Source organism: Fundulus heteroclitus, chromosome 12, assembly GCF_011125445.2.
Source record: "Fundulus heteroclitus isolate FHET01 chromosome 12, MU-UCD_Fhet_4.1, whole genome shotgun sequence".
Classification (NCBI taxonomy): Eukaryota; Metazoa; Chordata; class Actinopteri; order Cyprinodontiformes; family Fundulidae; genus Fundulus; species Fundulus heteroclitus.
Window position 1 is genome coordinate 42,077,561 of NC_046372.1, and position 26,424 is coordinate 42,103,984.

The 26,424-nt window shown below is 40.8% G+C and overlaps 1 protein-coding gene across 6 annotated transcripts; it reads left to right on the forward strand.

Moving 5' to 3' along the window:
- The first annotated feature begins 689 nt into the window (after nt 1-689).
- Nucleotides 690-25,250, forward strand: add2 (adducin 2 (beta)). 6 transcript variants are annotated; one of them, XM_012878603.3, is made up of 15 exons: nt 690-1,086; nt 10,723-10,911; nt 11,278-11,419; nt 13,199-13,350; nt 13,460-13,540; nt 14,414-14,563; nt 14,824-14,967; nt 15,141-15,239; nt 15,617-15,793; nt 17,373-17,621; nt 19,279-19,395; nt 19,480-19,566; nt 19,674-19,800; nt 21,285-21,371; nt 24,683-24,942. In XM_012878603.3, exons 2-15 carry the CDS (start codon nt 10,765-10,767, stop codon nt 24,940-24,942), a joined length of 2,019 nt encoding a protein of 672 aa, XP_012734057.2. In that variant the 5' UTR covers nt 690-1,086; nt 10,723-10,764. The 6 variants fall into 6 exon arrangements, with proteins under 6 accessions (XP_012734057.2, XP_012733979.2, XP_021180606.2 ...); XM_012878525.3 differs by lacking the exon at nt 690-1,086 and adding an exon at nt 7,807-8,035; XM_021324931.2 differs by lacking the exon at nt 690-1,086 and adding an exon at nt 7,807-8,029.
- The last annotated feature ends 1,174 nt before the right edge of the window (nt 25,251-26,424 follow it).

Below are 26,424 nucleotides of genomic sequence, written 5' to 3' on the forward strand. Positions count from 1 at the left end.
TAATCATAGAGGTCAAATGTTAAGGTCCATAATTGCATACAGTGTTTGTTTTTGATTATGATTAACTGTTTGCTTATTGTAAAGTAGGACCCCTAAAACATATTCTGCTTAAGGTCCACAAATGTCCAAATCCTTTCCTTTGTGTTTTCTATTAGACATTAATAGCTGTGTCGAGTTATTAAAAAGGGAAGGCACATTTAGTGTGTTATACCAGCTATATACTGTCTACATTCTACAAAAGTGTCATATCTTCACTTTTCTTCCATGAAAAAATAAAATATTCATAAAAATGTGAGGGTGGTGATCATTTTTGTTAGATACTGTTTTTAAAAAAGCATGTTAATGAAACGTTCATTTATTTCACTAACAGCTCACTGACTGAGACATATTTACTAGGTTAATTATGCACAGAGGGATGTTTTCAAGCATTTCTATTAATTATATATGTTTATACTTACAGCTAAAAAAAACATGTTTAAGATTCAAATTTTGCATCAGACCAATAAAATACAGAAATGTGGGCTTGATGAAAAGTATGTTAAATGGCTGCTTAAAGGTTGATATTTTCAAAATGAACTTTTAATCTGACAAACGAGTTTAAGCGGAAGGTATAATGTTTTAAATATAGCCTAAGTAAATGTACACTTCTTTTTTATAACGGAAGATGGCGCCTGTTTGACACCAAGGCACATCATTGCTCTATTTGGCGTGGGCCTGAGCAGCTTCACATTTTAGAAGGCAGCTCAATAAATCCAGCAGGGACTGTGTGTGCGTGGGGCCATAAGCGCACAATGATGAAGCACAGTGGGCAGCTTCCCTCCGCAGCGCAGTGACTGGGGACGGAGTGCGTTTGGGTGTCAGACAAGAAAGGCGTGGCAGTGGGACGATCCAGGCTCACCGAGCGATGGAGAAATAACACACCAAGGTCTATTGACCCGGGATCAGCTGCGGCCCCCAAAACTGCTTCATATAAGAGCACTGGCGCCACATGGTAGCTTTCTAACTGACCAAATCTGTCCCTCTGAGATTCACCGTTGGGCCGTGGGTGTGCCCGCACAACGGGGCCGGTCGTGGCGGCGCGCTGAGGTGAGTTGGCCCTGCTGCGTTTTTGTCCACACTAATGATGAAAGGACTGCGGGCAGGGCGTTGTACGGGCTTCTCCGTGCCGTCGGTGCGAGTGCTGTGTGCGCTTCTCTACAGAACATGTCCGAGAAGATGCCATCCTCTCCCTCTGTTCACTGCGCTGTCGCTCTCCTTTCTTTCTCTCAGCGGGCGCTCTAAAATAGCAATCACGACAAAAGAGGACTTCTTGCGCGAGTTTCTCTTGACTTTAACATTTTTGTAGTACCCCACAAAGGGTGGCAAATTCCTAGGTCTGATGTTATGGCCGCCTGATGATTAGCCTGTACCAGTAAACAGGGTGATGCTGGAATATGTGGGCCGTCAGCTTTTATTTTGGGACACGGCCACAGTGGGAGCCGTGCGCTCTTTTTAACGGACCGTATCGGCTTTAGTATGCTGCCTTCTTTAGTGCGGTGTCGTGCTGCAGCCGCTCGCCTCTGCCTGCCTTCAGGCTGGAAGCCATTATTCACTCATCCTGCTGGTGCTGATGCTGCAGCGATCGCGAGTGTTGCTAGGCAGCCATGCTGCGTGCGGGCAACTGTCGTGATGCGATCAGGAGGAAGAGAAACAACAGCGTTTTAGTGTCGGGCTTCTAGAGCCCGGGCAATGTGCCGAACTCACCAAAGCTCTGCTGAGCAAATCAAAGATGTACTTTTTTTTTCGTCCCCTTTTCCTTGCCATCTCAACATAATGGGCTTTGTGTGTTTTGACTTCCCTTCTACTGCAACACAGCCACCGTACTTTGCATAGGACACAAACAAACCAGGGTATTAGTGAAATTACCTGTTACAATCCCTAACGAGCTACAGAAGACAGCAATTAAATGATACAGCTGGTGAAGCTGTGGTAGACTATTATTGGCTGCTTTTGCAGGACTGGTTAGGATTCTGCAACTCCTGTCAACAAGAAACAACCATTTCTTTAATTTGAAGCATCAATTTTCAACGTCATTTAATTCCTAGAATGCTTTTTTCCCCCTTTTGACTGGTTATGATTAGCGGTGTCTGAACTTTTTCTGGTGTGATATGAAGCCATCATATTTCAGATGTTACAAACCCACGATTTATCAGTTAGTGCACACCTCAAGACATTCTTCCATTTAATGTCATGTAGCTCCCCTTCTGTCTGCCTAAAAATTTGCATTTGATCCACTATTTACAATAAAAAAAAAACACAATTTAGATTTGAAAATCAAAAAAAAAAAAAAAAAAAAAAAAAATCAGTTTGGCCACTATGATACTCTTTAATTTAAAATTTTGTCAGAATAAGTTTATCATAACTTGCTGATACAGGCAACCAAGAACCAGATTTATACTTTATATTAGGTACAAATAAAACTGTTTATACATGCCTGTAGAAACTGCAGGCATGTAGGGATGAAATGATCAACACTGGTTTATTTCAGTGTACAGAAGATTTCAAGGAAGGGACTTAATAGCCCAGAGCTTCATTTTTTACATGCATATCATTGGGAAAATAATAAACTTATTATTAGTAGACATAAGTAGACATACAAATAAATGATTTCTGGGATTGTTTTCATAATTTATGTCAATACTTAACTAAAATGAAAAAATATATATCATAAACCATAAATTAATGGAAATAAACTTATTATGACAAGGTATAAAATGGAGGTCCATCGATCAAACCAAAGCAGCTGGTGGTTCACTCTCTTTTTAAAAAGCATGCATCAGTCAGTTGGAGCACATGACCAATGCTACTGTGGTAATCAGGTCCGTAGAGAAAATCCTGGCTGCCCACCTTCCCTCTGCAAGAATTTGAGTCTGAACCGAATTGTGATGGCTATACAACTTGGCCAGAGCATCTATAAAAATCATGGAATACATTCTGGGCTTTTCCCGGACCACAGTGGTCAGTATCTAACAAAAACGGTCCAAAAAGAACCTGTGAACTGGGGACAGAATTGGTCAAAGCTTATTGATGCGCGAAAACAGAGAAGGTTGGCCTGTAGTTCAGTCCAACAGATGAACTTCTGTAACTTAAACTGCTAAAGAAGTTCCTACTGGTTCTGATAGAAATGTGTCAGAGTACACAGAGCACTGAAGTTAGTTGCAAATGCGTAGATCAGTAAGGATGCCGATCCCAGTGCCTGACCAGTGTATTGGAGACTCTCCAAGGACTGAAATATGTGCAAAACTAGAAACAAATAAGGAGTGTTTGTGAATTATACAGTAATATATTCATCTGACACGTGTGTTTTTGAAAGAGGGTTTTAAGCTTCTGTCTACTCATCCAATTTGTCCTTTTACATCATTTAAACCAATCAATATAGTTATTTTGCCTTAGGCTTATTTCATAGTAAGAAGCAATATTGCCAAACTAAATACATTTAAATTTGTGAAGTCCACCCTTATATCCAGAGAAAATTGGTACTGATAATCTTCCATGATCCACAGCAGGCACTGTGGGAAGATGGGAAGAGGAGGGAATGTGGGGGCGAAGTCCGCCATCATTTCCACACTGTGTAGTGGTTTAACCTCTGTGTGTTTTCATGTAAACAAGGCAACTGGAATATTGTAATGAGATTAAGCACACAGGAAGACTAATAGCATGTGTTGTTAAGCTTGCAGCTTTATTAACGAGTGCAGTAACGTCTCAACAGCTCTTAGAAGCTGGTGCCAGTGCATGCTGCGTTTGTTTGGATCCTTGTTTGTTTGTGTATGATTAGTCAGCAAAGTTTAGAAAAATAAAAATAGAAAAATGTCTTTGGCACAGACAAGTGAAGCTTCTTCTGTGTTTTTTAGAGACATATGAGGACTTTATGCATGTCACAGTGGTTGTATTCTGAATGAAGCCTGGTGCATGTAAAAGTACGTCTTGATTCATTGATTCTATACCGAGATAAACGTTGTATTCAGATTATTCTTTTTTTCTTTTTAAACCAAACACATTAAATTTTGATCAAGAAATTTTACACTTATATACATAGCTATTGACACCGCTTGACAAGTGTACCTACGTGGAGAACAGGAGCACAAAAAGAACACTTAAAAACCACTCAAGAGAACAAGAGAGCCAAGTACCGAAGGGGTCATGTGTGGTCCCATCTTGGATTGAAGGTTCTGTTGAAAGAAAGAAAAATGAAAGGTGCATTCATTGGGTTTTTGTTGTGGGAATGGACACAAATCAACTACTTTGTTGTTAGTGTGATTGTGTGTTGGTATTATGGGATGCACATTTTGACTTTCAGAATGATGTAGCTCACACCACTTAACAGTTTTTCACATGTAGCCTTAGATCTATATGAGATTCTCACTGGATATTAATCTTGGGTAATAAACTATTGTAGTTGCATAAATGTATAACATGTTCCAATTACTTTTATTTGAAACAGAGAATCAACAATTTTTCTAAAGTTATATTTTGTTAAAGGTATAATAATGTTCAAACCTTTATTATTATTATTATTATTATTTTTGATGAAAAGCCTTAGGTAGAAATATAGAAAAAAAAAAAAAACACCAAATAGAACACAGAATTATGAGTAGTTTCCAAGTCCTTATTCAGCAGAAGTTCATCCTTACTGCTATTCTGCTCTTAATAGGCTAACAGACATATATCACAAAATGGTAGTGGATTCATAAAAGGCAAATCCGTCTTTCCTGTAGGTGGCGCTAAAGTGTAGTCAATTTCTTTCAGCCTGCAGTGCACAGAAAGATTTTGGGAGAGGGGCAGTGGTACTTTACACTAGCCTGGTCAGCCAGATGAATAATGTGTATCACTCTACGTACTACACATTATCAATCTAGGTCTGCTCCCATTGAATCCGTTTGGGGAAATGAGGGAGATTCATCAGAACTCTCCCAGCTAATTGGGCGGAGTGACACCTAGTGCCTGCCTACCAAAATGTTGGTTTTAGCCAATCACAGTATCAAATAAAAATCTAAGCAGCAAGCATCATGAGAAACCACAACATGGTAAACTAGTGAAGGCACTTCTTGCTGTTCTTTCAAAGAAGAAATTGTGGAAATTTAATGCACTTCAAAGTCTTGGAACCCTTTGACAAAGGTCTGACCCATACACGTATGCATCACAGTTAGAATTAGGACAATATTTGTTTTTGTTTTTGTTGAAGGTGTGTAATGACATGTATAAGATGCACTGTGTCTATTTGGCTGTGCTGACTGTAAATGTAAGAAGTGTTCCAGCTCTCTGCCAGTCAAACAGATTAAGACAGACCCCAGAGGACAGTCAGTGGGGAACCATGACCTTCTGTCAGCTGTAGCTTAGTGAGCGATGAGTTCTGACTGGCAGCAAGTCTCAGATCTCTTGCTCCAGTATGATCATCTCCGAAGGGAAACCTCTCTCCTTCAGAGGTTGTGTGTGAAGCAAAGCAGATCTATTAATGTGTTTGAGTCATCTGACTTGTTTTCACATCACAGAATTAGGAAGAATCTGCTGCTTTGGTCTTCTCACTTCAGCCTACTACTACTATGTAGATGTTTCATATTCCATTTGATACTCTTTGATCTTGAATCATAAAAAAAGAAAAAAGAAGTTGACCAGGTCTTGTTCTTAGAAAAGAGACTGTGATTACACAGCCACACTGACCTCTCTAAGACTTTGTTTCAGCTTAAAAACATTAATGTAGGGAATGAATATGGTATTACTATGTACAGCTTTTAATTCTGAGGAACTAGAATTGATTGTATAAGTTTTAATTTATTGTGGGTTTTCTTGTCCTTAATGTTGGTATTTGGATTCATTGACTTTACCCAGTCTCAGAGACACCACCCACTTTTTTGTAGCCTTTAAGAAGGTCATCCAATAATTTTGGCTGGGTATTTGATCTCTCTTCTTCTCTATTAGGATTTTGGACTTTATTTGAACTAGTTAGTTTTCTGGTACAGACCCAGCTTGTGAGCATAGACCATACGTTTTCTAAGGTCAAGTGCCTGGTCATTCCAGATGCTTGATGTTAACCTACTTTATCTATTCCAAAACCAGTTTTGATGTGATTGGGGTAGTTGTCTTGTTTCAATCCTCTGACCCACAGTGTCGCACTTAGAGGCAGAAAGAATGGTTAGGACGATAAATAAATACTTGGGAGAAATAGTGGTTTTCTCTGCCAATGGTACAAACACATTGCACAAAATAGGCAGAATAAAGACCCTCAAGCTAATGACAGTACCCTCAATTGAAACATGCATATTGTCCATTTTGGACAAAGATGACTAACATTAAGCATCAAGAATGCTGTGATCTCAACTATACAAATAAGATGTGGAGCCTGGGTCTGTGACAGGAAACCAAAACATCTAAATGAGCTCTACCAGTTCTGATATAAGAGTGCTGAACTATCCGGCCAGAATTATGCCAGAATCTTCTTTATGGCCACAAACAGTGTGTGAGTTCTCCGCTACTGGTAAAGGGGCAATTAAACAAATGTTTGTGAGTGGGTTTGTACGGTCATGCTAATAAATGGAAGACACCCCATTAAATACTTTCTATACAGTGAAAGGGCTGATTTCCAAATCTTCTGATATCTTTTTAAATCCCTTTCCAGGCTCATCTGCTGCTCCAGTCTTTTTTCTGAAGGACTCAGACAGGCCCTTGGGGTCTCACCACACTGTTTACTCTCACTTCTACAGTCAGGAGCTCACCAGGCTAATGACTGAGGTAGCTGAGTAATCAGGCTCTTATCATGTGCATCTGATGTGATCAGCCTCAGGGCAATTATACATACTTCAAGCAGGAATAGATGTGAGGTTATCCTAACTTATTCCTCAGCAGGAATTTAATTTTTGACTTTGTCAGCCACCAACTCGCCAAACGCTGAATGAGAAGAAAAAAAATGAACCCAGAGCTGCTTAATGAAACTCCCATCTGCCTCTGTGCTGCTGGGTAGCAGCTCTCACAGGCAGACATGAGTACAAAGTAAGGCTTAAAAGCATTGAATAAAACTCCTATTAAGGTAAATGACTCTGACTATTTTCAGTGGTATTAACATTCAGAAATCCTGTTCATTTACGTAGCATGCAGCCATCTGTTGGAGAAGTAAGTGAGACAGTCAGTCGTTGCTTCCAGAGTTAGCATTGAACAAAAGTGATGTGATGATGCAGCCATCAGGCAGAGGAAAGCTAAGCCGGAGAAGCAGGGATGGAAGGCCAGCAGCCAGAGCACCATGCATCACCCTTAGTCATTAGGGCCCTCCCTGGAGAGGGAGGGGGAGCTTCTGTCTGCAGCTTCAACTCCCTCCCCCTCCCACCTTCATCTAAACCAGTGTCTATTGTCTGAAACCGAGCAAGAGCTGCAGATTTATAAAAAGGCTGACATATTCTTCTGAATTCATCCAAAGCCTCCATTAGTTTTCATACGATCCTTCTGGGAAGGACTCACTGTTTTAATTCCATTTTTACCAGCTATCTGGGCAGATGGTGTAATATTTTGCTGCTCGAGGCTAATCTGGTTGGGTTAGAGCGTGTTTCAGTCCAGCAGCTCAGCTAAAGGTTTAGCTATCTGCACGGGGCTTACACTTTGCAGCGCAGTGAGCTCGGACGATGTCCCTGGATCTGATCCGGTTTGGGAAAATTGAGGGGTGTAACCTGAGAGTGTGTGTGTGTCAGCTGAGCTTTTACAGAGCTGCAACAAATCAAGTGAGTAAGTCATTAAGGCAGTTGGAAGGATGCAGCAGCTGATCAGAGGGTGTGGCATGCTCGGGACGTTATCTGGTCACTGCAGATCAGTTTGTGCGTGTCGGGGAGGGGCCAGCTCTCCACTGGAGATCCTTACAGTAACTCTTTACACTTTATTCAATAACACAGCTGTATCGTTTCCTCTTAGAGGTGCTCTCTGCATGCGAGAGCCGAGTGCTTATGCCTGCGTTTTCTGTCTGAGCTGCGTTTCCTCCAGCCAGGACCCAGAGGAATACAGCATCCTTAATGTAACGGTAGAGTATTCACTTTAATGCCTCCATTTAAAAGTTACGAGGAAACATGAACTCAATGTTCACTTTGTACTTGCAAACAGGAAATGAGATTCTTAAAGTCGGTGTAATATGCAAAGGTATTTATAGGTGGTTTGCATTGTGCATGAGTGAGAACTTTGATTGAACAGTTTATATTTTTTGAATAATTGATCACACAGGTTGGGTCGTACACGGGATTTCCTTCTCTCGAGGCTGATTTGCAGATTGGAGTCTCATGATCTTTTAAAAGAAATGCTTGAAAAGACTTTATCTATTTTATCAGTAATGTTGACTTTGACAAAGAAAAGGGTAATGACAGGGAAGTTAGGATTTCTCATTTGTTGCAGATAGGTGAAGTTACAAGTAGCACAGATATGTGAGCTGGAAGGAAAGTGATACATGGTTACATGATACTCTAAATAAAATCCAACGCAAAAAAAATACCTTCAGAAGTCAGCTAAGTAGTTAATAGAGTGTAATTTGTTAGAGGACATTAATAAGCAAACAGCATCATGAAGACCAAGGAATCCAGCAGGCAGGTCTGAGGGTACGCTGTGGAGAGGATTTAAACCAGGTTAGGTTAGAAAACAATATCCCAGGCTTTGAACATTTCACACACAGTTCAGGTGGGACGATTTGTCGTGCAACTTACAAATCTGACCTTTTTTGGAGAGTGGCAAGAAAAAAACAATTAGGGTTCCTTTTTGCATTTTCCCATAAACCATAGAGTGGACTGAGTGAAGATGTGGAAGCAGGAGCTGGCGAAGACGATGGGAGAAGAGCTGAACTTCTTTCCCGACATTTAAAAAGCTAAACCCGCACATCCTGCTGAACAGGCCGTCCCCACGGTGTCACATGGTGATGGCAGCATCATGTTTCGAGATTGCTTTTCATGGAAGAAAACCTGCAAGAGGGTGCAAAAGACTTGAGAATGAGTTTGAGATTCACCTTCTGGCAAGAAAACAATCTTAAACATACTTTATCACTACATTTATATACTATTTTGCTTATTGCTTTATGATTGATCCTTTTTATGTCTTATGATTGAGTATAGTACTTTGGTCCCGTGGGTGTTTAAAGTGCTTTATATTGGTATGGTATGGTATGGCATGGCAGATCAAAGCATATCCATATGCTAAGAATTGAATATGTATTTTCTTAAAAGAGCTATAAGCAAAATATTTACAGTAAAATCAACCGAAATCATTCTCATTTGTAACCTGGGATGCAAGTAACATTCCCTATAAACAATCGGTCCTCTCCATCAACAATGTCTTAGTCAAGTTTTTCTTTTTTCAAACCTAGAGGTACGGTCCGGAACTACTTCGGTTCGGAGTGTAGCCCGTGTTTACTTCCTGGTTCCTGAGCCAATCATATGAGAGCTCCCAGGGTTCCCAGCACAGAGTGCAGCATTTGGTATTTTATCTTGGCAAATGAGCAGCAGCCTGCAAACATGGAAGCCAGTAAGAGAAGCAAAACAGAAATAGAACAGAATACAACATCGTATTCCTGTCCTACGTAAGCAGAAATTCACAACAGCAACACACCGTTTAAAAACGGCATATTAAATTGTTGTGACTGGCAAGCTGTTGTACGGATTTGAGCCACAAGCTGTCAGTATTACTTATAGCTCCTTTAAGTAATGCCCTCTTCCTTCTACGCTGACTGAACTTGGGCTATTTTGGCAAGAATAATGGCCCATAAACTCAGCCTCTGCAGCTGTAATAAAAGCAAAGTATTAACTCAGGAGGGTGAATATAAATGCATTCCACACTTGTCACAGTTTTATTTCTAAATCAAAATGAAATCATGTATAATTTTCTTTCCACTTTCAGGTTACGCACTAGTTGTTGTTTGTCCCTAGTTTTAACTCGTCAACTCTAACTGGACTATCGATCAACACGTGTTGCTGTGAGTTAGTGTCGTGAGGGAATTGATGAATTCTTGGGTTTACAGTTTGACCGATGTCAAAGCTGCTCAAATCCTCCTGCAGTACGTAACGTATATTGGTCTTTCTTGCGTTCAACACCCTTTAGCAAAGTTCTCTTAGAGTCCCTGAAAACCATTTCAATCAGCTGGGGTTCTAGACTATTAATTGCCCAATTTGAGCCAATTTCAACCAGTACCACAGGCGGCCATACACCGAGTTTTGGAGTACTTGCAACATAAACCCAAATCCTCACATCCGCCGTTGTGCTTTTGGGTTGGTGTCAGGTGTTAATGTTAAGATGCCTTTGTTTTTTCTTGAAACAAGGTTGTGTCAAAAATTATCAAATATATTCACATATTCATTTGTGTTTATGGTGCATCTTTACAAATGTAAGCTTTTTATCATTGGAAATGAGTCGTTTAAGTCGTGTTGAAGCATTGAGAATGGTAGCTGGTTCTGCTTGTTTGGGTTCTCAGTCATACAAATTACTCAATGTAACACATGGTGTCTTATTGTTCATTCCCATACCTTTTAATTTTTTAGATAGTTTTGTATCTTCTCTTGTGGGATCAGAATAACAACAACTCATCTGAGTACCAGTTATCACAACATTAACTCACATAGAAGTTGCAGGTTTTCCATTTACCTTCTCAGTTAGTTTATCTTGTCAGCAGCTTGTGAACACGTCTCATCAAGGTCCTACTGCATTTCAAAAATGTAATACACTGTTTCATTACAGGTCTCCACCAGGCTGTGATACACTCACTATAAAACGCTAAGGATGAGCAAATCTCCCACCCCAAAGGGCACTCCAGTGCAGCGCAGCCCCAGCGATGGGGTCCCCGAGGGCCTCCAGTCGCCACAGCACTCCACGCCTGGCTCTGGAGTGCAGCATAAGAAACGGATATCCAGCCTCCTTCAGAGTCCGGTGAGAAAGCTGCTTGTTTCTCTACAACTTGGTGAAAGTTTTTGCCTTCTTCTTACCCTGAGTTGCCTTTAAATTTGATCAGATCCTCACAATAAATCTTTCCTCTTTAGCAGAGGAGATGTAATTGGAGTAAACTGTCAGCTTGATCGAGTCTGCTAATGTCAGCAGTGAAGCATCATGTTGCTGATGAAATTACACGATGACCGTGGAGTGAAAGGACACATTTATAACACGTGGTTCCCCCTGAAAACATTTTGGACCTTGTCTACGGAGCTGTAGCTGAAAACGAGACTGGGTCGTATTATTTACCGCAGCTTTATATATGATGGTAGATGTCCCGCTTTGTGCTTTTTTTTGTGTGTGCAGTCATTCAGAGAGGAGCTGGATGTGCTGATCCAGGAACAGATGAAGAAGGGTGGCAGCTCATCCAATCTGTGGGCACTGAGACAACTCGCGGATTTCATGGCCTCTCATGGCTCCCCGGCCACCCTGCCAGTCACACCTACCAGTATGTGTCAAAGACTCTGCAGCAAATCCTTTTTTTACGTATCTTATGAACGTTTACCAGTAACAAGTACCAACAAATAAAACCATAGCAGAAGCAGAACGTGAAAAACATATTTGATTAAAAAAGTAAATTGCGATTGAACACATTTGCTAATGTGTTCAATGTAATGGCAAAATTCGTGTGAGTGTGCTGAACTTCCGATCAAAGGAGACAGGAGATCTTATGAGTCGACCACAGCTGGAAACAGATGAAAGAAAGCTATTTCCTCCCTAAGCCTCCAAGTGCAAGGACTTAGATTAGAGCAGGAGGAGGAGCCAGAGAGCGGAGAGAGGAGCCGGATAAAGACACAGACATATTGGTTGGCACCCCTGGAGTGTAAAAAGCCTTACAATGCATGTCTTTTTTTACACTAACAAAATATAGACTAAAGAAACATAGAAACACCTTACCTTCACTTTGAATTATTCAGTGGGAAAAAAGGCAAAAATGTTGGTTCCTGAAACAATGCCTTAAAGTAAATGTAACTAATGCATTTTTTAAATCGATGCTCTTAAAGTAGAACACGGTATATAGGAACTTCTAACTGGTATTGCAGGAATTCATATTTCCCTGGTGTATAAATACGACGTCGCACTGAGGCCAGTTTCTTTTGCCCACTGACCACTATGCTGGACGACAGCCCACCTTTATCTTGCAGCCTCTCTCAGTGAGCAGGATGGAGTAAGACGTACAGGAGAAGCCGCTTAAAAGCACTGTTAGAAAACTGCAGCAAAGAATAACAATAAAAATATCAAATGGTATAGACATGCAAATACAGCAACTGCATCTACACGTGATGTCCAAAGAAAAATGTTTTCTGCCGTACAATCACAACATGTGGAGTTTGTTAAACTCCATGGAGACTTTGAGTCGAGCTTTGCTTTGGTCAGATGGGATAAGACTGAGCTTTTCAGCAGCAAACACTCTGATTGTTGGACTCCCAGGCGCACAAGGACGACGGTGTGCACAGGCCTGTTTCATATAAGCACAGGTTGAGTTTGTTACATAATCACTGCAGGCACTATGTTGGCACCCCTGCTGGTGTGTTGGACAGCCCACTTTTACAAACAGCACAGCACTTATTCCCGTCCTGTAACGTCATGCATTATTTATCCCTGTAGGATTTGGGTCTTGGGAAAATGTCTGTCCTTAGAAATTGTTAGGGGAACCAATATTTGGACTAGGTGGGATTTTGTTAGTTTATCTGTGTGACGTTGCACAGATAATGCACGTCATTACCAGGAGAGACAGGAAATGTGTCTGCATCTATATACGTTATGATAAACATCCATGTCTGTTTTACGAGGCTGCCCATGCTCAGTACTCCCAACCACATACATTTCTTGATGCTGTGGTAATATTTGATGCCTGACACAGCTGTAAATCTTATATTGCCATGGCACCAGTTGTCTGAAGCATTCGGCTCATTAAGCTTGACCCATAGTAGAAATGGTAAATGGACACTATGTTTTTGTTTCAAGCTACAGAGAAAAAAAAGTAAATTGTTCATTTTTCCTGGGAGGGACTGTGAAGTTTATATGAATAGAAAAATGGGCAATCAAAGATGATGGTCATATAAAAAACAAGCTCACTGAGAAGAAGAGCAAAAAAAGTTACATCGCTGCATAGGTAAAACTGAATTAGGATATCATCTATTTTTCCTTTTTTTACCTTTCTACTAATGCCTCAAGCTTTGCTCTCCTCCGCCTCAGTGTTCTTTTCTTTGTTTCTTGGCGGTAGACATGATGATGGTGACCCCAATCAACGACCTGCAGGGATGGGAGCCTGGCAGCATGGTGAAGGGGGAGCGGCTGATGCGCTGCAAACTGGCCAGCACCCACCGACTGTTCGACCTCTACGGCTGGGCTCAGATCAGCCATACCCTTCTCACGGTTAGTTTACGACGCGGTTTATGGTTCAACCCTTCTCTCATTTGTTTTTTTGACTAATGTCTAGGAGGAGTCTTGTCTGGTGTTCTTACTGATGTCTCTTTTCTGGCAGCTACGTGTGAGTAAAGAACAGGAACACTTTCTGGTGCTTCCAGAAGGCCTGGCCTACAGTGAGGTAACCGGATCCAGTCTGGTGAGTCAGTTGAAGTGTTGTTGATGGAATGAACATGTTGAATATATTGATTAATAAAAAGCAGCAAGCCTTCTTCTAAGACCCTGAACCTGTGCAAACGGGATTTCTGCAAGCTAGCAAATCGTACCCATTGTTGGATTATTCGCTATTTTGAAGGGTCTTCAACTAAAGGCTCTTTTCTCTGAAATAAATAAAGAAACGTAAATGAAGTTCAACCATTGTTTCACACTAAAATTTTTGAAATGTTTTACAAACAAAAATCTGAAAAGTGTGGCGTGCATTTGTATTCAGCCCCCTTTACTTATGATCATAAAAAAGAATACAGCAAATGTTAAACCATCTCATTGTTAAACCCAGACTAAGAGTGTAATATTGATATGTTATATATATATATATATATATATATATATATATATATATATATATATATATATATATATATATATATATACTGCAAAAACAGAACTAAAAATAAGTAAAATTTTCTCGAAATTAGTGCATTTGTCCTTGATTTGAGCAGGTAAATAAGACTATATGCCAATGGAATGAGTATTTTTACCCCTAAGATAAGATACTTAGATATAATGCACTTGAAATAAGGTGATGGAGATGAGTTCTTCCTATTTTAAGTGCAAACATCTTATTCCATTGGCAAATTATCTTATTTACCTGCTCAAATAAAGTACAAATACACTCATTTCAAGAAAAATGTACTTATTTTTAGTTCCGTTTTTGCAGTGTATAAACTAAAAATGTTTTAGTTTTCAGAGAAATACCACCACCTTTAGTTGGGTTAATTGTCAGACTCAGGCCTTGGTAACTTCAAGCTGTGATGTTGAATTGGATGCTGACAGTGAGGTGTTTTTATAACAGGTGAAAGTGAATCTTGTTGGAGAGGTGGTTGACAAGGGCAGCACCAACCTACAGGTGGACACGGACAAGTTCAGCCTACACTCGGCCATCTACTCAGCGCGCCCCGATGTCCGCTGCCTGCTTCACCTCCACACGCCTGCTACAGCGGCAGTGAGTCAGAGTCTCTGTTACTGCGGCCGGTGTCACTGAAAAGTCCTATATGAATTAACTTGTCCTGCTTTGCCTTTTGTTACTCTGCCAACTCTCCTCTGACTTGACCAGAAGAGACACCTTTATTGTTTTCATGTGGTTTTCTCTGTCTAAATTACAGGTTTCATCCATATATCTTTGATCACAAATATCCGTCATGCTCGATTCCTGTAAAAGTGAGCTTTCATTACCATCCTAGGCTGACAGCTTACTGTCTCCAGGTCTCTGCAATGAAGAGCGGCCTGCTGCCTCTTTCCCATGAGGCTCTGCTGGTTGGTGACGTGGCCTACTACGACTACAACGGGGTCATGGGGGAGGAAGAGGACCGAATGGAGCTGCAGAAGAGCTTAGGACCCACTTGTAAGGTGAGCGGACCACAAGAGACTTAATTAAACACTGACCCAGCCTTTAGTTTGTATGTTCCACCCACGCCATTGAGCCTCAGGACTGAAAGCTGAGGATCCACAAGGTGATGTAGAGTTACACTGGATTAACGATTGAAGCTTGCGCTGATATCCACAGCTTTTGTTCCCTCCAGGTTCTGGTGCTGAGGAATCATGGCATCGTGGCTCTGGGGGAATCAGTGGAGGAGGCCTTCTACACCATCTACCACATACAGGCAGCCTGCCAGATTCAGGTACCGCTCACAGAAATACTTGTGTAAACATTGTAGCGACTTGTATTTACTGTATGCAAGACCGCGAACCCCAATCTTTGTCGCCTCAATTCCCATCTCAGTCTTTACCTGTAGAAAAGCATGATAAATGATGCTTTGCTTTATTTTGGACTGTCTTGTATCTACATAATCACTGCTGGTTGCATTATGGGACAAACTGCAAGGTTTTAATGTACATGTATTGTATTGGATGCTTTTGTGCCAGGAGTATCTGATGCTGAAACGTAAATGTTCTTTGGTTGTTTTTGTTTGTCAGGACTGTACCTTTCCTAAAAACAGCTGCAGATATAACTCTCAGTTGGAAAAATTGTTTTTTTACTTGTGTGTGTTTTTGGCAGGTGTCAGCTTTGTGTTGCTCTGGAGGGGAGCACAACCTGATTATGTTGGACCGGGCCATCCATAAACCCAACCCAACCGGCACCGTCGGCTGGGCCGGCTCCACCTTCGGCCCTCTAACCAAGAGCCGTACTGGGGAACATGAGTTTGAAGCTCTCATGAGAACCATGGATAATCTGGTAAGCAACGGTTTAACTGAACAAAGTCAGAAATGGACACATTTGGAATACATCTATTCATTCGCTGGGCAACATGGGGTTTAGTGCCTTGCTCAGGAGGCAGTAAGGAACCCGGAATTGAAATAGAAGCCTTTCTATTGCCAGGTGACTTCTCTTCCTAATGAGCCACAGTCTGCCCAAGTGAGGCAGAGTGTGGCTCATACGCCGCTGTGGGTTTACACGTTGCATTTTAAAGTGTCAATGACAAATTTCCCAACTTTGGAGCAGTGTGACGTCACTCTACCAGATGCCCTCTTTGAACTCTTGCTGGGTTTAAATCAGGATGAAGCTTTTTATTCCACTAAACGACTAAAAACTGAGCTCATTCTGGCTGCTGGGTTTTGATCAAGACTTTTTCCAAAAAGTACAGAACCACCCACACAATACTGGGCCGTCCATGGGACCAAACAGCGCAAAGATTCAGTCTGTGCACACTGTTCTTTGACCTCTGTTGTTTTGGACTTTGATAAGATGGCACCTCACTGTAATTAGTCGGCCACACACATCTTCTGCAATCTAATTAGAATACTGATGGCATTTTCTTTCGTTGGTGAAAAAAAGCAGATAGTGAGTGTTGAAGGGATGTACCGATCAGAATTTGTTTTCCCAGATGATCCACAACATTTAAGAATAGCCGATACCAGCACCGGGATAACGCTGTATTTCATCAGGATCACACTTACTTACTCACCGGCTATGTTCCGGAGGCATTGATCTCTTCTATTCTTCTTTTTCCTGTCACACAGATCAGCATCTTGCTTTGCCTAGCCAAGCAAACATCTTATCTGAGCATGAACATGAGCTGAAATGAGACAGCTACGATGTTTTAGCAGCACATGATCTAAAACATTCCTAACCAAGTATCTCATTGTACATAGCGTCAGTAGCCAACTCATGTCATGGACCTGCTGTTTCCCTGCAGTGTGGTTTGTTTAAATGCTAGGCTAATGCTAGCACATAGCATTTTGATACGACTGCTTGATAATGTGGCATCTTTCAATTCCGTTACAGGCAATTGTTTGAGGACAAAACTTGTTTTGAAATTCAGCTACTCTCTACGCAGCTCTCTCTCTCCCACCTTGATAACTTTCCGTCGATATTTTAAGATGTTCCTGTGCTGTCTCATCGTGGAGACTATCATGACTTCAGCATCCTGCAGAGTGGCAGAAAGCACTTTTCCGGCATTTTCTGTTGATACTTCAAAACAAAAGGCATAACAGATTTCTTGTGGTCTGCAAATTGAAGTCTTAAAGCAGAGCAGTGTGAAATGTTGAGTGTGCAGAAGCGGCAGCTTAATGTAGGACATAAAGCTGTTCTCTGGACTAAAAGCTTCAACCACAAAAAGTCTGCAGGCTGAGCACCGAGTTTTAAGAAGGTTTTTAGCCGCCAACAAGGCTCACGTATTAATAACCTAGGTGGTGTCATTGTTGGTGCGACAGTATTACCTCTAATGGACTTTTGCAACAAGAGCGTTGGAAATGAGTCCTGCCGTGCAGTGCCAGCTTTAATCTTAAAAAGTGGCTTTCTGTGTTGTCTTCAGGGCTACCGCACCGGCTACGCCTACCGCTTCCCTGTGCTGCTAGAGCGAACTCGGACACGGAGGGAGGTGGAGGTGCCGGCGACCGTAAGCGCCTTCCACCAGTTTGATGATGACGGGGTCCACCCGGCTCTGAGGCAGCACCCGTTTGCTCAGCGCCAGCAGCAGGAGAGGACCCGCTGGCTCAACACTCCCAACACCTACCAGAAAATCAACCAGGAGGAGGCGAGCCCGGGACACCAGCGCACCACCGTGAGGCTCTGGGCATGAATTCCAGCTTCTGGTTCTAAACACGGTGATCTGCAGCGCCTTGCAAAAATATTCACACGCCTTGAGCTTTTTTCAAATGTTGCCATTTTGCAACCACTAACCTAAAAGTATTTTATTGGGAGCTTATGCAATTGACTATCAGAAAGTAGTTTTCCCACTTTATACAACTTAAAACCCAAAAAGTGTTGCAATTTGCTGCCCTTTGCTCAAGTACCTCTAAATTTATTCCAGTTTATTCTCAGCATGAATCCATCTGTTTAGTGAACAAAAAATGACAAAGAAGAAGTTTAAAGCAGGGTGTGCTTATAAAACAATATCCTAAGCTTTGCACATCAATCCAGCTACTGGGAAACAAAAACAGTTTCATACACTGCAAAAAGGGAACCAAAAGTAGATAAATCCTCTAGAAATTAGTGCATTTTTCATTGCTTTGAGCTTTGAGCTGAGCCATTTGCAAATGGAATAAGATTTTTGCACTTAATATAAGAACAATTCATCTCCATCATCTTATTTCAAGTGCTGGATGTCTAATTATCTTGTTTTAGGGGTAGAAATTCTCATTCCATTGGCAAATAGTCTTATTTAGCTGCTCAAATCAAGTAAAAATATAAACATTTTAATAAAATTTTGCTTACTTTTAGTTCCCTTTTTCCAGTGTATTTTTATGTCAGCAACAAGGTTTTACTGCTTTTTGCTGACACTATTTTGGCACTGAAATAATTTTAGTTGTAGTGTCTTATTAAATGTATTAACAAACATGTCAAAGAAGGTGCTCTCTGATTATTAGACTGTTAGAGGCTGCAAAGACTGGGGGTGCAACAGGGCAGTGTGGAAAGGTTCAAAACGTGAGAATATTTTTGCAAGTCACTGTATAGGCATCCATGTCCTCCTTCACTGCAGGGGTGCATTTGTAAAGTCGCTTTTCTTTGATTGTGGTACGAACATTGTGACCAACAGGAGAATGGTTTAAATGTGCTTTTAAGCGTTAGGGAAGATTAAAAAAAGTGATGGAGATCATCATAGCAGAAGGATCAGAACCTGGAGTGAGATAAGAACGAGATGAGCGAAAGGAAAAGAGGAAAAGGTGTACTAAGGTGTTCAGCTTGGTTTGATGAGGCAGCGAGGACACATAGTGACTCACCATCATTCTTACATACAGAAAATATTTAGTGTGGGCTCACGGAAGATGTCTGCATCCACAGTGAACAGCTTTCCATCTGACTTCTGGATGCTTTTTCAAGATCAGGTGTTTTCTGATATTCAGAAGGAAATATGACTCTTCCTCTGACCCTGAACAGGATTAAAAAGATGGATAGAGCAAAGTTTCAATTACATAAAAAAGGAAAGAGGCAGTCTCAGATCAGTGGGAGGAGCCTCATTGTCCCTCCCCTCTTCATCCTCTTCTCTGCATTGCAGAGGAAACCACATTATCTCAATGAGCAAGCAAAGTCTGCCCTCTGGTGGCCACAAATACTACATACAACCCTCCCATAGCCATGTTTTTTTGAATTAAAGTAAAAAGCAGGTGACTCTTCCATGGCTGTATTTTAGGTTCTGTCATGCATTTCTTTACTCTGCCGGGTTTTCTCCTAAATTAGTAACTTAAATCCTGTTTGCATGCTCCTGTTCCTTCATGCAGTGGCTGAAAACAGAAGAGACGACACAGACTGGAAGCACGGCCATCAAGATAGAGAACCCAAACCAGTTTGTGCCTCTTTTCACCAACCCTCGGGAGGTGATTGAGACGCGAAACAAGGCGAGCCTGTCCTCCCTCCTTTTCCTTCCTCAGCCCAGTCTAATGAATGAAATATACTTATGAAGCCCGTTGCATCGTTTTCAGATTCGACAACAGAATCGTCAGGACATGAAGACAGCTGGACCGCAATCACAAGTCCTTGCAAGTGTCATAACAGAGGAGAGCCCTCCGGTAAACACAGCACCATCTCTGCTCCCACAACCTGTAATGTTATGGCCCAACTTTTGATCTAGACTTGACTTACAAGACTTGTGTTTTTGTGTTTCTGTGTCCATCAGACCCCAGTGAGCCCACCCAAAGTTCCACCAGAGCCGGAGCCTCCCAACCCCTTCAACCAGCTGACAGACAAGGAGCTGGAGGAGTACCGCAAGGAGGTGGAGCGAAAACAGGATGGAGGGACTGACGGTAACAGTTTTTAAAGGACTTCAGCTATTTTAATTAATTATTTGTTTTTAAAGATGGGATTCTTTAAACTAGTTTAGCTAACATAAAAAAAATATGTTTCTAACCTTTACCTGGGTAATATCTCACAAGAGACAAGATGGCACTCTTATACAACCCAGCAAGAGTAAACATTTGGTTGCTGTTATTATCTCTTCTTTCGGGCAACATAAAACGTGGATGATTTATGAGACTACTTCTAGTTAGAAAGTGGACGACATCATTTGACAAAATGTGAATGGGAAAATGCATAATTGCGCATAAACCCAAGAAAAGAAGAGCCAATTAAGAAAAGTACATTTTTTTTGTTTTGTTTTGTGATTATTACAAAACAAATATAATTTCTGCATTATGTATATTTGCCTGCTGTAATATTTCTGTTGCATGGCTTTAGTTTCCTAAGTTCTCTGATAACGTTTCACTATTATACTTTCACATTATACGTGTGCCTTTGGTTTGTGTGGGTTGTCATATCCAGTGTTTCCTTGTAAAATTGATAAAATATGCAACCAGTCGTCATGCTGTTTTCCAACTCTCCTAAAGGAGCACATATTTTTATTTTTTTATTTTTGGTTTGGTGTTGCAGTCATTAAATCTGGCTTAGTCAAAGCTCATCTATGTTATGTTTGATCTGAGTCCGTCCATCCATCCATCCATCCATCCATCCATCCATCCATCCATCCATCCATCCATCCATCCAAACATTTCAGTGTTAAAAATAAAATATTTTATTTTTGTAAAACTGGTTATAGTTGATGTTCCTTAAAGGGGCCTAGTCACATACGATTGACTTTACACATTTCTACACCATTAGCTCACTCTGGTTGCACACTAAGGTTTTCCAACTAAACTATCACACCCAGTTTGTTGGCTTATATTTAATTTAATAAACAATGTGCCTTTGTGTATATTTACCATAACAAGTCCACGTGACCAGAAGTACGATATTGCACATGTGAGCGATGGGTTAACAAGGAGAGGCAATGTTGCCGAGCAACTCAGCAACAGCTAGCCTGTAGATCTGATTGGTCTTCGACCGCACCAAGCTGTCATTTTACTGCGAGGCATTGCAGCTCGGTCCACTGGCTCTGACAGTAGCTACCGCCATCTTGCTTTCCGATAGCTCTGCAGTACTGCCAGCAGGTGGCTCAACAATGTCTGCTGATCATGCAAAGTTCTTTTCGGGCTCAAAAAGGACTAAGTAAACAGTATCAAGATGAAAGCTTGGTGTGTATTGTTTTATTTGAAGACGATATATATATTTTTGTGTGTTTTCTTTTTTTATGGTCAAGATCCATGACTAGGCCCCTTTAAAACAAACAAGCGTTCATCTGTTCCTGTCCTATAACTGTGTGTAGTTTGTGCTCCCTCCTGCTTGCCTTACAAATCTAACCCTGCGCCCAGCTAGGTCCTCACTGTCCCTCACTGTTTGTATGTGTGTGTAACAGTAGGGGAGGAGGTGGAGAATGACAGGGAGTCTTCCCCTGCTACCTCCCCTACAAAAGGCCCTGCAGCCAGCCACGCTCCTGTCTCAGGTGAGGCTTGGCAGAGCACACGCTCTCTGTGTGTCCGGCTTGGCTTCCGCGCTGTTTATCTGACGCGCCGCTTGCTTCAGGTTTTTGCTCATGTACTCACATGTCTGAGCTGCGCCTTTGGCCTCTCGGGACAGCTGTGTTACTCCTCCTTCATTCAGCAGACAGTGACTCACACCTCTACACAACTGGACACAAACAGCGCAGTTAAGAGTGAATCAACAGTAATTGTTTAGGCGGTATCTGATAGAATTTGTTTTTATATATACAAAAATCACTAAATTAGGTATTAGGCATTCAGATATATTTATTAAATTAGAATATTAATAAATGTTTCATTTAATTTAGTAACTTCATCATAATTTTCAGTTCACAGCTGATGAAAACACATTTTTAACACAGAAATCTGGGCTTAGTGAAAAGTGTGTTTATACTTATTATACTCATATTCTAATTCTACTGAGTGTGGGTGCACATTCTACCTTTTCTGGAGCTTTAACAGAACATGGCAACGTTGCAGCAGGAAACTATGAATTAGGCTCTCTGGCTGTAGTGATGCCTCCTCAGTGAGAGGAAAATGAAACTAAGCACGTGTCTACTCTAACGAATGTGTGAAACAGAATAATCAAGCATTACTAGAATTAAGAAGCTCATTCAACTGGTACACTACCTTGATGCAGGAGGTCCTGCTGCATAAAACTGGAGAACTTCATTCTTTACATCACCTTGACTTAAGTCTTCTGTTTGATCGGTTCCCAAATAATCTGTTTTCATGTATTTCTGGATAATTTTGACTAGATGATACATAAGACTAATGGTTTCACATTTGTAAATTACTGTGCGGTGCTAGTTTACATAGGTCCAAATAGAAAAGTGCTAAGTGTGAAGATGTGATGGGAAAATTGCTTTTAAAAGACAACGTGGTAAAGGTAGATTGACATGGGATGCTGTTTAGACACCCGGAGGAGTAACTTTGTCTGTCAGCTGTTGCTGGCGGTCAACGTGATGTTTGTCCATGAAGACATTTTACCTTTTAATATGAGGTTCAAACATATTCTGCATCTGTAGGCTACAATAAAGCATGCTAAAGGTGCAAATCTGTAAAAGGAACAATAGAAAAAAATGTATGATGAATGTCTGTTGGTGAGGTTACCCCTTTAACTTTTGTTTGGCACGCGTTTCCCTCCTTTAGTGTCTGTCTGTCATGTTCTGTTACTCCAACCTGATTCTCAGGGCACACATCCGCCGCGCTGGTTGTGTTGCTCTAACTGAGTGCAATTCCAATCAGAAGGTTACATTCACTTCTTATCAGCATTGATTTTGTATTCATTTTGGTCTTCTATAGATTTTTTGAACCATTCTTTTTCTGGCTGGACTGATTATACAGCAAACAACATTAATGTCTTAAAAACAAGAACTGGGAGTGCAAGGGTTTAATTTGTTGTGTTTCTTTTCTTTCTTGCGTACAAATTATGCATACAGTTATGCTCCAAATAATTCATATTCCTGGTAGATTTATAATTTAAAAAATATTTTCATTCAACTGTTTTAGGTGGGAAATGAGATATCTCAAAATATATTAAAACAATGTAAAAATGGAGAATCAGTTTAGGCAAATTATGAATCTGTTGTTATTTATATTTTCAAAGAAAAAAACTTCTTCTAATATTGCTGACCATTTTTTTGCATGTTTCATCTTCCATCTTGGGTGATGAACTCCATGTCTGTGAGAGTGGAGGGCCACAATATACCCCCAAAACCACAGAAAAATGAAATTTGTTTCATGGCCCCTTTAAATATGCATACACCAGCAATGATGCTTGGATAACTGTCTGTTAACGAGTTCCAGTGTAATCACCCATTTTTTGTCACTGTTAACAACAATCTGGCACAATTCTGGCTGAATGTTTCAACACTCTTCCTCTTAGAGTTAATTTAATTTCAGCCCGCAAAATTTTCCAAAGGGTCAAGGTCTGGGACATTTCAGAAGTATGTTAATTTGCATTGTTCATTTGAAATCTGGTTGGGATTAATTTGTTCTATCATTGTCCTGTTGGAATACCCAACTGTGTGTCCAGGTATCAACCATCTTGCCATCTACTTGAGGTTAAATTGAAGAATTTGGAAGAAGTTTACATTTTTCAGTATTCAGGCCTCATTGTTTGATGAATCAGTATCACTGACAGGAAACAGGCCCTCAACATGACAACTCACCTTCATTGGTAGTGATTACAGTGTTCTTAACTCTCCTTTGACTCTTCCTAACATATTTGAAATCATTGTTGGCCAAATAGTTAAGGAAGGTCTAGGAGGGAGCTTCTTTCTTGGTTCACACCCACTTTGACAGGTTTTACTAAAGAGAGAGATGCTAATGTTCATGCATCTTCCAATTTGTGATTATTTTCTAACCAAGTCAGTTTCTGAACTTTTACCCCAAAGGGGGAATATTTGGATCAGATGGTTGAAACTAGGATACAACCGGGTGTTCCAACAAAAGATCAAACCCAAACACATCAAAACAAGCTTACATCAGGCCTTTTATGATGCTCCTTTAAAGTTTGTTCTCAAATGTGCTGACTCAGCTAAAAGCCAGATTAATGGCAGGATACAACCAGTTTCAATGAAATTTACCATCTCTGATAAGAACCAACCCAACCATATTGAGATTGCACGTATACATTTCAGTTTATATGAGGAATTTTGACTCGTTGTGAATTAAGGAAAGTACAAAGTAATTTCATAATTGTTCCTCAATGTCAAGCTGTTCATAGACATGTGCACTGCACAGATCATTTTGAGGGTAGTTGTTCAAGTCAAAAAAGGATTTATTCCTAAAATAAAAATCGGGGCAGAATTCTCACAACAACCCAAATAAATGTCCTTCATATTTTGAAACACTTTTGGGGAGAATTGATGACACAGAAGGTCATTTATATTTTTAAATATCAATGAATGAAGAAAAAAATCGTCTTTCAGCAGAAAGGGCACTTTTCTCATCCATCCAAATGGCAGCTGCTAGAGCACCACTAGGGGCTCTTTCAGTTTACATGCCTATTGAGGTTCTATGTTGTATAAAGGTTCCACCCGGGAGAAAGAAAAGTTCAAACACACCGGTGAAAGGCAAAATGAAAATGACATTCTCCTCTATCATGATTGCACGTAAACTACTGACTGTGACTGCAATATACAGAAAGTATTTAGCACGTTCACCTGCAGAGACATTTCCTGCATGCATCCCTGCAGCAGCACCAAGCTCACATATGTCTGCTTAGTGTTTGACGCTTTCTTTGCTCCCTTTTCAACCACTGTTGCAGCAATGGAGGTACAGAGCGACTCTCCCGTCATTCAGAACGGAGGGGAAGAGGAGAAGCAGGTGACAAAAGAACTGGAGGAAGGGATGAAGGCGCTCTCGACCAACGACACCTCCTCCACTCCGACTGCGCTGCCAGTCAAGGTGCCAAGCGGCACCCCCGAGGGCTCGCCGTGCAAGTCTCCGTCCAAGAAGAAAAAGAAGTTCAAGCCACCATCATTCTTGAAAAAGAGCAAGAAGCAGAAGGAGAAAGTAGAGACCTGAAAGGGTCGCACAGACATGTCAGACCTCGGTGAAGTGCTACGGGTCAATCGTGCGTGACGGAGCAGTAGATGGAACCACATCAAAAACCATCCAGAGCCATTTCAATGTCGAACCCAGACACGGTATCTTAGAGTGCCACTGCTAGCCACTGAATTTGATTGATGTTTGTGGTGATTCATCGAGTAAGTTAAAGAGCTACTGTAATTATTTTCACCAACTCTTTGATCCAGGTCGGATACAACTCACCCACCCAGTTTGATTCACTGCTTGTGATCACTCTCACGGTTTCTGTACTTCTGTCAACACAATGAGTTCAATGTACAGGTCCTCAACCATGTCTATTCTTCAAAGCAGGCCTGCACTTTGGATCTGTATAAGTGACACTTCTGTTTTTCTAACAATACATACTGGAAGGTAAAGTCTGTTATCCATGTATAGCACTTAACATAGGTAGATCGATGTTCTTGCACGTCCTATTCTTTCATCATTATACATTTCTCTTAGCTTTTGGTTGTAGTTATCAGATAGGTGTTGCAGGTTTCGTCTGTGAGGACAGTTGCAGTACGTGTAGAAATCTACTGATAGCTATTGATTGTGCTCTGAGGTATTACGACAGAGATAAAGGAAAGCCGGGAAACATCGGCTTGCTACAAGTCAAGCTGCAATGACATCTTGTTCCTTCACACAACGGATGAAGGCTAATAAAAAAATGGTTGTTGATGCAATCTGAACTTTCTGAGGGTAACGAACATTCCACTTTTCTTGTTTGATTTTAAAACATACATGCGCAAAATACCTCTTTCCAAGTAATAATTTTGAACCAGTAGCTGTTATCAAACTGCTGATGTGTGATGTTGGCTTATTGGTTTCAATTAATTTCACATAAGAATGTACATGTGAGTGTTGCGAGGTTGCAATGTATCAGTCATTAAAGATCCAGTTAGGTTTCAAGTCCACTGAGCAACATCTCTGTTTGTATATGTCTGCTTGTTTGTCTTGCACTTTAAATTTATCATGCAGCCTTGATTAGAACGTCAGGCCACCTTAACTAAAGGACATCAAAATACTAAAACCTCTGTGTTTAACTTTGAGGTGCATGGAAACAGAGAAATGAGAGACCCTGACATGAAAAGAGAGGACTCAAGTTTGAATTTTGGCCTCTGAAGGCACAATACATATTAATGAACATAATGTAAAAATTTTAGATTATACCCAGTGCTGATTTCCATCTCTAGCCCCTCAGGAGGCAGAGCCACCCTCAACAGAACAATACATTGCAATAACAAACAAAACAGTACAGTACAATACCAAGAACAGACAATATTAAGATAAAAAATTATTAAATACACCATTATCTCAGACAGTGTAATTAAAAATATTACAGCCCATAGTTAAAAGAAAAAAACAAAAGAAAAATGAAATAACTAGAATTTAATATACAGAATATCCACCTGGTGATACCAGTGCATATAATTGCAGTCA

Coding starts and splice junctions, on each gene's coding strand:
- add2 (XM_012878603.3), top strand. CDS start 10,765: ATGAGCAAATCTCCCACCCCAAAGGGCACTCCAGTGCAGCGCAGCCCC. Junction 13,351..13,459: donor TCAGCCATACCCTTCTCACG/GTTAGTTTACGA, acceptor CTTTTCTGGCAG/CTACGTGTGAGTAAAGAACA. Junction 21,372..24,682: donor CAGCCACGCTCCTGTCTCAG/GTGAGGCTTGGC, acceptor CCACTGTTGCAG/CAATGGAGGTACAGAGCGAC.